This window comes from Eschrichtius robustus, chromosome 2 (genome assembly GCF_028021215.1).
Source record: "Eschrichtius robustus isolate mEscRob2 chromosome 2, mEscRob2.pri, whole genome shotgun sequence".
Lineage (NCBI taxonomy): Eukaryota > Metazoa > Chordata > Mammalia > Artiodactyla > Eschrichtiidae > Eschrichtius > Eschrichtius robustus.
In genome coordinates, this window is record NC_090825.1 from 67007093 (window position 1) to 67017869 (window position 10777).

Genomic DNA, 10777 nt, shown 5'->3' on the forward strand with positions numbered 1-10777 from the left:
ATTAACTTATATTTTATCTTAACAGAATTAAGCCAATAACAATTTGAATTATTTTAGAAATGTAAAAAGGCTTATCCTACAAGTATCAGCATATAAATAACTAGCAGTATCTTCCATCCTAAAAACAAACAAAACCTCTCTTGGCCCAGTGGTGTGCATATAGTATATACTAGCAAATGTTGAATAACCAGTTTTCCAGGGGGTGTAGGAGAAGGAGGCTGGCTTAGAGCATTTTCCAAACTCTATGATAGAGGTACTCTCACCCTGGCTGATTTCAAGTTATCAGTATGATGTCACCGAACATGGAACTGGGAAGAAATGCACAGTAGCACACTGTTACAGTCTTTCCACCATACAAACATAGTAGATATAAATAACCTAAATGGCATACATTATGGAGGAATGGTTGTGTTCCCCCAAATTCATATACTGAAGTCCTAATCCCAGATGTGATGGTATTAGGAGCTGGGGCCTTTGGTGGGTAATTAGGTTTAGATGAGCTAATGAGGGTGGGGCCCCCATGACTGGATTAGTGTCCTTTATGAAGAAGAAGAGAGATCAGAGCTCTCTTTCTCTGCCATGTGAGGACACAGTAAGAAGACTAGGAATAGGAGTAGGGCTCTCACCAGGAACCAAATCTGCCAGCACCTTGATGTTGGACTTTCCAACCTCCAGAACTGAAAAGTAAATGCCTATTTTTGTTTGTTTCACCTCATTATTATTGAAAAAAGATACTCTGTATGATTTCAAACTTTCTAAATTTATTAAGACATTTTATGGACTAACACATGGTTTATTCTGGAGAATGTTCCATGTGCACTTGAGAAACATGTGTATTCTGCTTCTGTCATCTATTTTTTAAATTGAGATATAATTCACATATAGCATTATATTAGTTTCATGTGTACAACATTATGATTATATATATATATATATATATATATATATATATAAATGATCAACACAGTAAGTCCAATAAACATCCATCATCACAAATAGTCATAATTATTTTTCTTGTGATGAAAGATTTTAAGATTTACCCTCTTAGCAACTTTCAAATATACAACACAGTATTGCTAAATATCTCCTGTTTAAGCCTCCTAGTCTATGGTATTTTGTTATAACAGCCCAAACTGATTAAGAGAGAATAGCTAACAGTAAACTATTGTAAATATTAGGAATTGATGTGGTTTCTTACCTTTGTTTTTTTCTTCCTTTTTAATAACAGCTCCTTGAGATATCTACACATTCTCCATCAGTGATCTTACCCAGACCCACAGTTTAAAGACCATCTGTAGATTTATCATTCTCAAATCTCTATTTCTAGCCTTAATTTCCAAACCCAAATTTTCCCCACACTCCACAATCATGTGCTGCCTTCCTGATTTGTATATTTAACAGACATTTGAAATTTAATATATTTAAAACAGAACTCTTATTTTTCTATTAAAAAAAACCCTGCTCCTTTAAGGACACTATGTCCTATTATTTTAAACTTATATTACTACATTGTTCTGAGTTATTTAAACTGAAAATCTAGGTATCGTCCTTCATTTCTCTTTCCCTCACCTCCCAGATCCATGTAGAATAGATTCTATTTTCAAAACATTCATTCACTTCCTCTTATATTACCATCTTTATCCAATCTCTTGCTTGGAGCTTATGTATCCCTCTTTTCTCCCTGACTCACCTCTTCTCCTTCTAAAATCTATTTTCCAAACCTTAAAAAAATGAAACAATATATAATGTTTAAGTACTTATTGAGTGCCAGATATTGTTTCAAAGTACTTTAAAGTTTAAACTTACTGAATCTCACAGTGAACCTATGAGTTACTGTATTATTGTTATATCCACTAGACTAGGAAACGAAATGCCTAGATGTTTAAAATTCATTGACCCATATCATATAGCTGAGAGAAAGTTAATGCATAGCTCATAGAGACCAGGATTCAACCCAAAGATGTCGAGCACCTGAGCATGAGCTGATAACCAGTATTTATCTGCCTTCGTGAAAAATCAGACCATCTCTGTCCTCTAACAGCCCCTCATTCTCCATCCCCCCCTCAAGTCTCATTTTTTTCTTTTTATTAAATTCGAAACGCTTTGTACTTGCTGTCAATGTTCTTAATGATCTACCAATGGTTACCTCTCTGTATTAATTTCCCATGACCAATTACCCCAAACTGGGTATCTTAAAACAATAGAAATTTATTGTGTAGCAATTATGGAGGCCAGAAGTCCAGAATCAAGATACTGGGAGGTCCAGAACCCCTCTGAAGGCTCTACTGGAAAATCCTTTGTTTCTTCCAGCTTCTGATAGCTTTCAGCATTCTTAGGTTTCCTTGACTTGTAGCCACATCCCCTCAGTCTCTGCCTCTGTCTTGTACTGCCTTCTCATCTTTCTCTGATGAAGATAATTATCATTGGTTTTAGAGTCTACCTGATAGACTCTATCAGGATGATCTCATTCCAAGATTCATTCTTTGTATCTGCAAAGACCCTTTTTCCAAATAAGGTAACTTTCACAGGCTATAGGACTTTGGACTTGGACATACCTTCTTGGGGGCCACCATTCAACTCACTATACTCATCGGACTCATACTGTGCACTTAACCTTCTCCACCATTAGGCTCCAGGCACACTGGCTTTATTTCCAGTCTTAGGAAATAATAAGCTCACTCTCTGCTTGGACTAGCCCTACTCTCTTCTTAGAATGATTTTTCACAGAAACTTAAAGGCAGTCTGCTTTTCATCATTTAGATCCCAGATAAAATGTCGCTCCCTCAGAAAGGCTCTCTTCCCATGCAACTGGGAGTAACCATTCTGTCACACCCTCAAGTTACTTTGTTTAAATTCTCTACAAATCATTCACTTTCATCTGATATATGTGTTTGCTAATTTTTTATTTGCTTATTCATTCATTTATTAAAAAAAACAAAACAAAAACTTGTCCCTCACCCTCAAAAACAAACGTTTAATAAAAATGGTAACCTTGCTTGTCTTGCTTGCTTGGTGATTCCAGGGCATTCAAATGGTAATATGTGAAAAAAACATTAGTAAAGAAATTACTAAATTAATAAATTTTGTGTTTTATGTGGAAGAGCAGAATTGTGTGCTCTTCCCATCAGAAGTAGAATAACAGCATAATATCTAGATAGTTTGTTAACGTGGGATGGAAATCTGGTGAGGTTGCTTTCTGCATCTATGAGAAGTTGTTTGAAAAAAGGTTTTCCTTTGTGACAGTGCCAGTTACTGAGAAAATGATTACCTCTCTGCAACAGACTATGTCCTAGTGGAGAAATCAATGAAAAGCAGAATTTTAAAGATTTTTTTCCTCCTCTATTGTTCATCTTTCCAGATGCACAAGGGAGAATCGAAGGTAGTGAAATTGGGTTTAATCATGAGATCAGAGAAGAAATGTTCAAGATCTAGTTAAGTCATTTATGTATTCATATTATGTATGGATTAAATGTCTTTTTTTTTTTTTTTAAGTGGAAGGTTTGAGAACTTCATTGATCCCAGACGCCCCCCCCCCCCAAAACCCCACTCTTTCATTCACTATAGCAAACCTGGGGCAGCTGCATGGAACTACTAAGTCAACCAAGAGTATATCCCTTTTTCATAGTGCCTAGTACAGTGCCCTGCACAGAGTAAATGATTCCCAAAACAATGTGTCTCCAAGGAGATTACAAGGGAAATAATGCATAAGCATGTGTATTAACCTAAAAAAATCATCAGTTTTCTGAGAATTAGCATCCTTATTCATCCTAGAGATGTCATAAACCAGGGATTAACCAGGGTTAGGGTTAGGGATGGGGTAGAGAGGGTTGCAGAAGCTGATAAGTATAACCATTAAAAATATTTTTTAAAGCCTGTCGGTTTATGTTTGATAAAATATGGTCAATCATTTTGCCAAACAGATAGGAAAAAACTATTAATTGCAGCTTTCACATCTGTGGGCACATGACTGGATACATACATATGTTTCTTCAAGATTTTTATGGAAACACTAAGAAGTGAAGAAGAATTAATAAGAGGAATATGATATGAAAGGCTTGGCAACCAAACTATGTTCTTGCAAAATAAAAGGAAGTCTCAAAAGAAAACAAAAAACACAGCAGGATGGAAGGACCACTGCAGAATTCTGAAAAATATCAGTGACTGTGTCAAGAAATCATTAACCTATAATGATTATCTAAAGGTTGTTGACTCAGTTTGGAACTGTTCAGGCATTCAGAAAATTAAAATAAAAAAAAAAAGTTTGATCATTTTAAGAAAAGCTATTAAGGAAAATAAAGAATCAAACTGAAAATTTCAGATGTTTGGTAGAATATCAGTAAATAAGGTAATAAAACATAATGGCTACTATTCAAAGGAAAGTACTAAGTAGCAGATAGGTACCCAGAATCACACTGGAGAAGAAACAGCATTGGAGCAGGCACTTCTACAGAGAATACAGACATAGCACGGGGTCCCCGTGAGCATGTGGTATTCAGTGCTGGCTGTGGAGGCACTTGGGAACTGGAGGTAGACATTTTTTAAACAGATAAGGTACTACGGGAAGCAATTAGATTGATAAAAAGGTTTTGACTTACTTACAGAAAAAAAAAAGAGCCCTGATTTGTAGCATTTGCCAATTTCTGTGGTGTAACTACTCCCACTACAGCTGATTTCAGGCTACCAAGGTGATCTCTCTCAGCACAGAGATGCACACTAGCACTCCATTATATAGAATTTCTTTCATACAGATACCATAGATATAAGTAACTTCGAGAGCATAGATGACAATAAAATGTAAAATAATTAGGGAAAAAAAAGGTTTTGACAAGGGAGCAGCCTACTGCATATGACATGTTGACATCCTCTGTCTTAGAAATGAATCAGCATTTAGAAATTGCTGTCTTAGAGAACTTGGCAATGAGAAGGAGCCAGAAGGAGGTCAATCCAAGACTGAGTTGTAAGCAAGTCTTGTAACATATGTTGAGAAAAGCCAGTGTAAGGTAAACATCGATAATCTTTATTTTCTAGGCAGACTTTATTAAAATATTATGAATATGTCAGATTTTGCTATTATAGTTTAAGTAAACTTGTCTCAAATCACGGGTTAGGTCATCATGATTTGTTATAACAATCATGTTATAACAACTCTTTAAAAGTTATACCATTTTTTGGACAACAAATAATTTTTTTAGTACAGCTGACCCTTGAACAACACAGGGATTAGGGGTGCCAACTCTCCAGCAGTGTAAAATCCACATATAACTACAAGTTGGCCCTCCCTCTACATGGTTCCCCTGGATCGGCGGTTCCACATGTGCAGATTCAACCAACCACAGATCATGTATTAATAGTACTGTAGTATTTACTACTGGAAAAAACATGTGTACAAGTGGACCCATGGAGTTCAAACCGCTGTTGTTCAAGTGTCAACTATATAATGTTTCTTTCACTTCAAAACACATCAAATAAATGTTATAAAATTAATAATTCAACATTATGCTTTTAGACAAAAACAATATGTACCAATTAACTTTATACTACTTTACTAATTAGAAAAGTTCACAGGAACAAAAATTAAGTTGTGTTGCATATTTGAATGAACCCAAATGGCTTGCTATGTACACTTATACTAAGCAAGAGTAATTAAGAGCTAGCAACTTATATAACTTCCACATGTTTTGAAGTGCTCTTTTGCTTTTATTTTGGTTTTATTTTGCCATAAAGTTTTTCTTTTCCTGTGTTACAAGTCTGTTTTAAATGTAGTTCGAAAGTACAGTAACCAAGAGCCCCAACTGGTTTTAAAAAACGCTGAGAACAGAGACCTTCAAGATGGCAGAGGAATAAGACGTGGAGATCACCTTCCTCCCCACAAATACATCAGAAATACATCTACATGGGGAACAACCCCTACAGAACACCTACTGAACACCGACAAAAGACCTCAGACTTCCCAAAAGGCAAGAAACTCCCCACGTACCTGGGTAGGGCAAAAGAAAAAAGAAAAAACAGAGACACAAGAATAGGGATGGGACCTGCACCTCTGGGAGGGAGATGTGAAGGAGGAAAAGTTTCCACAAACTAGGAAGCCCCTTCACTGGTGGAGACAGGGGGTGGGCGGTGTGGGAAGCTTCAGAGCCACGGAGGAGAGCACAGCAACACGGGTGCAGAGGGCAAAGCGGAGAGATTCCTGCACACAGGATCGGTGCTGACCAGCACTCACCAGCCTGAGAGGCTTTTCTGCTCACCCGCCAGGGCAGGTGGGGGCTGGGAGCTGAGGCTCGGGCTTCGGAAGTCAGATCCCAGGGAGAGGACTGGGGTTGGCTGCGTGAACACAGCCTGAAGGGGGCTAGCGCACCATAGCTAACCAGGAGGGAGTCCAGGAAAAAGTCTGGAACTGCCTAAGAGGCAAGAGACCATTGTTTTGGGGTGACGAGGAGAGGGGATTCAGAGCACTGCCTAAATGAGCTCCAGAGATGGAGTGAGCCACGGCTATCAGCACAGACACCAGAGATGGGCATGAAATGCTAAGGCTGCTGCTGCCGTCACCAAGAAGCCTGTGTACAAGCACAGGTCACTATCCACACCTCCCCTCCCAGGAGACTGTGCAGCCTGCCACTGCCAGGGTCCAGTGATCCAGGGACAACTTCCCTGGGAGAACACTTGGCGTGCCTCAGGCTGTTGCAACGTCACGCCGGCCTCTGCCACCGCAGGCTCACCCCACATTCCGTACCCCTCTCTCCCCCCAGCCTGAGTGAGCCAGAGCCCCCTAATCAGCTTCTCCTTTAACCCCGTCCTGTCTGAGCAAAGAACAGACGCCCTCAGGTGACCTACATGCAGAGGCGGGGCTAAATCCAAAGCTGAACCCCAGGAGCTGTGCGAACAAAGAAGAGAAAGGGAAATCTCTCCCAGCAGCCTCAGGAGCAGCGGATTAAATCTCCACAGTCAACTTGATGTACCCTGCATCTGTGGAATACCTGAATAGACAACGAATCATCCCAAAATTGAGGCTGTGGACTTTGGGAGCAACGGTAGACTTGGGGTTTGCTTTCTGCATCTAATTTGTTTCTGGTTTTATGTTTATCTTAGTTTAGTATTTAGAGTTTATTATCATTGGTAGATTTTTTTTATTGATTTGGTTGCTCTCTTCTTTTTTTTTTTTTTTTATAGATATGTAAATATATTTTTTCCTTTTTCTCTTTTTGTGAGTGTGTATGTGTATGCTTATTTCGGTGATTTTGTCTGTACAGCTTATTTTTTTACCATTTGTCCTAGGGTTCTGTCTGTCCTTTTTTTTTTCTTTTTAGTATAGTTTTTAGCGCTTGTTATCATTGGTGGATTTGTTTTTTTGGTTTCGTTGCTCTCTTCTCTCTTTCTTTCTCTTTTTTTTCCGTTTTTTTATTTTTAATAATTTAAAAAAAAATTTTATTTTAATAAGTTTATTTTATTTTATTTTATTTTTTCCTTCTTTCTTTCTTTTTTTCTCCCTTTTCTTCTGAGCCATGTGGCTGACAGGGTCTTCATGCTCCGGCCAGTGTCAGGCCTGTGCCTCTGAGGTGAGAGAGCTGAGTTCAGGACATTGGCCCACCAGAGACCTCCTGGCCCCCATGTAATATCAAACAGTGAAAGCTCTCCCAGAGATCTCCTTCTTAACACTAACACCCAGCTTCGCTCAATGACCAGCAAGCTACAGGGCTGGACACCCCATGCCAACCAACTACCAAGACAGGAACACAACTCCACCCATTAGCAGAGAGGCTGCCTAAAATCATAATAAGGTCACAGACACCCCAAAAAATACCACCAGACGTGGTCCTGCTCACCAGAAAGATAAGATCCAGCCTCATCCACCAGAATACAGGCACTAGTCCCCTCTACCAGGAAGCCTACACAACACTGAACCAACCTTACCCACTGGGAGCAGACACCAAAAACAATGGGAACTACGAACCTGCAGCCTGTGAAACGGAGACCTCAAACACAGTAAGTTAAGCAAAATGAGAAGACAGAGAAATACACAGCACACGAAGGGGCAAGGTAAAAACCCGCCAGACCAAACAAATGAAGAGGAAATAGGAAGTCTACCTGAAAAAGAATCCAGAGTAATGACAGTAAAGATGATCCAAAATCTTGGAAATAGAATGGAGAAAATACAAGAAACATTTAACAAGAACCTAGAAGAAGAGCAAACAAACAATGATGAACAACCCAATAAATGAAACTAAAACTTCTCTAGAAGGAATCAACAGCAGAATAACTGAGGCAGAAGAACGGATAAGAGAAAGATGCAGTCCTCTTGCTCAGCTTTTTAAAAATTTTTTTAACATCTTTATTGGAGTATAATTGCTTTACAATGGTGTGTTAGTTTCTGCCTTATAACAAAGTGAATCAGCTATACATATACATATATCCCCGTATCTCCTCGCTCTTACATCTCCCTCCCACACTCCCTATCCTACCCCTCTAGGTGGTAACAAAGCACTGAGCTGATCTCCCTGTGCTATGTGGCTGCTTCCCACTAGCTACCTATTTTACATTTGGTAGTATATATAAGTCCATGCCACTCTCTCACTTCATCCCAGCTTACCCTTCCCCCTCCCCGTGTCCTTAAGTCCATTCTGTACATCTGTGTCTTTATTCCTGTCCTGCCCCTAGGTTCTTCACAACCATTTTTTTTTTTTTTTTTTTTAGATTCCATATATATGTGTTAGCATACGGTATTTGTTTTTCTCTTTCAGACTTGCTTCACTCTGTATGACAGACTCTAGGTCCATTCACCTCACTACAAATAACTCAATTTTGTTTCTTTTTATGGCTGAGTAATATTCCATTGTATTTATGTGCCACATCTTCTTTATCCATCCATCTGTTGATGGACACTTAGGCTGCTTCCATGTCCTGGCTATTATAAATAGTGCTGCAATGAACACTATGGTACATGACTTTTTTTTTTTTTTTTTAATCAAGTGATGCATTTAATGAAAACCACCTAAGATAGTAAAGGAGACATGAGCTAACTGCAGAGAATTTCTGTCGTAGAATACCTCCCCTCCACTACCGCGCTGGACACCACTGCAGAGCAAGTCATGGCCGGTGAAGCAGCGGAGCTGGAGGTGAGGAAGCTCACTGGCCAAATGCACTGAACTCAACGAGGCACGTGGAGATGAGGAACCTGCAGATGTAATATCCCACCTAGATGGATGTGGTTTGGAACCCGTGCTTTGCTGCAAGGGCTGGTAACCCTAGGGCAAGTTATCCAATATCCCCCAAGCAGCCTCATTTGGATCATGTCTGTTAGACCCTCCTTATTCCAAAAGCAAAAACCAAACCAAAACAAACAAACAAACAAACAAACCCCCCCCCCCGAAGACAATTAAATCAATCCCTACAGTCTCACTTTCTCCTCTTTCCTTCAACCCTTTTACAAAGGATAATACAGGGGCGACAGTTCTGAGCTCTCAGGAAATAGGGTCTTAGATGCTTTTGGAGGTTGAGAGGCTAGAACGGCAGTCTAGAAATTCCTTTCATCTTATGGCACTGATTTAGTTTATAGACTTTATTTCTCCTCCTCTCCCTCCACCCGTGCTCTCTCACCCCCAGATGGACATATTGGCATCAAATAGCTCTAGCTTTCAATCTGTACTGGGATTTGCCAGCAGAAGAGACGCTGGTCGTTGTCATCCTTAAGTTCCCACTCCACCACCAGTTTTATAGAGGGGTATTCACTCTTCACGGGTAGTTTATTCAGGTAGCTATAGGTCTTGTCTTTTTCAATGGGGCAGCTGATTCCACTCTTACAACCATCAGGCTCAGGAATAGGAAAGGGAATTGCGACGCCCATCACAATGCCATGCACCACGGCTTTGCTACTTTGAGACTGAGTGCTACTGGTGAACGTGACATTGACACTGTAAGACTGTCCTTTGTGCAGTTGGCAGGGCTGGGTGGAGCATGGGTTCACATTCACTTCCTTTATAACTCCGACGCCAGAACCGCAGTCCTTGAAATGCACCGGCTCGGCCAGGGCGGAGGCGCTGAGTGCCAGGAACAGGAACGCGGCGCACAAGAAACGCATCGCAGCTAAGACCGCAAGCTCAAGGAAACATGACTCTTTTTAAATTATGGTTTTCTCATGGTATATGCCCAGTAGTGGGATTGTTGGTAGTTCTATTTTTAGCTTTTTGAGGAACCTCCATACTGTTCTGCATAGTGGCTGTATCAATCTACATTCCCACCAACAGTGCAAGAGGGTTCCCTTTTCTCCACACCCTTTCCAGCATTTATTGTTGGTAGATTTTTTGATGGTGGCCATTCTGAGCGGTGTGAGGTGATACCTCATTGTAGTTTTGATTTGCATTTCTCTAATGATTAGTGATGTTGAGCATTCTTTCATGTGTTTGTTGGCAATCTGTATATGTTCTTTGGAGAAATGTCTATTTAGGTCTTCTGCCCATTTTTGGATTGGGTTCTTTGCTTTTTTGATATTGAGCTGCATGAGCTGCTTGTAAATTTTGGAGATTAATCCTTTGTCTGTGGATTCATTTGCAAGTATTTTCTCCCATTCTGAGGGTTGTCTTTTCGTCTTGTTTATGGTTTCCTTTGCTGTGAAAAAGCTTTTAAATTTCATTAGGTCCCATTTGTTTATTTTTGTTTTTATTTCCATTTCTCTAGGCGGTGGGTCAAAAAGGATCTTGCTGTGATTTATGCCATAGAGTGTTCTGCCTATGTCATTTATATTAAAATCAAGACTTTTTTAAAAAACACTAATTGTACTTTTCAG

At 39.6% G+C, this 10777-nt stretch overlaps 1 protein-coding gene across 1 annotated transcript; it reads right to left on the reverse strand.

The window, feature by feature from the left end:
• Positions 1-9538: 9538 nt before the first annotated feature.
• On the reverse strand, positions 9539-10099 carry LOC137759417 (NPC intracellular cholesterol transporter 2). The gene has a single exon (XM_068535614.1). The coding sequence runs from the start codon at positions 10070-10072 to the stop codon at positions 9623-9625; it is 450 nt and encodes a 149-aa protein (XP_068391715.1). The 5' UTR covers positions 10073-10099; the 3' UTR covers positions 9539-9622.
• Positions 10100-10777: the final 678 nt, after the last annotated feature.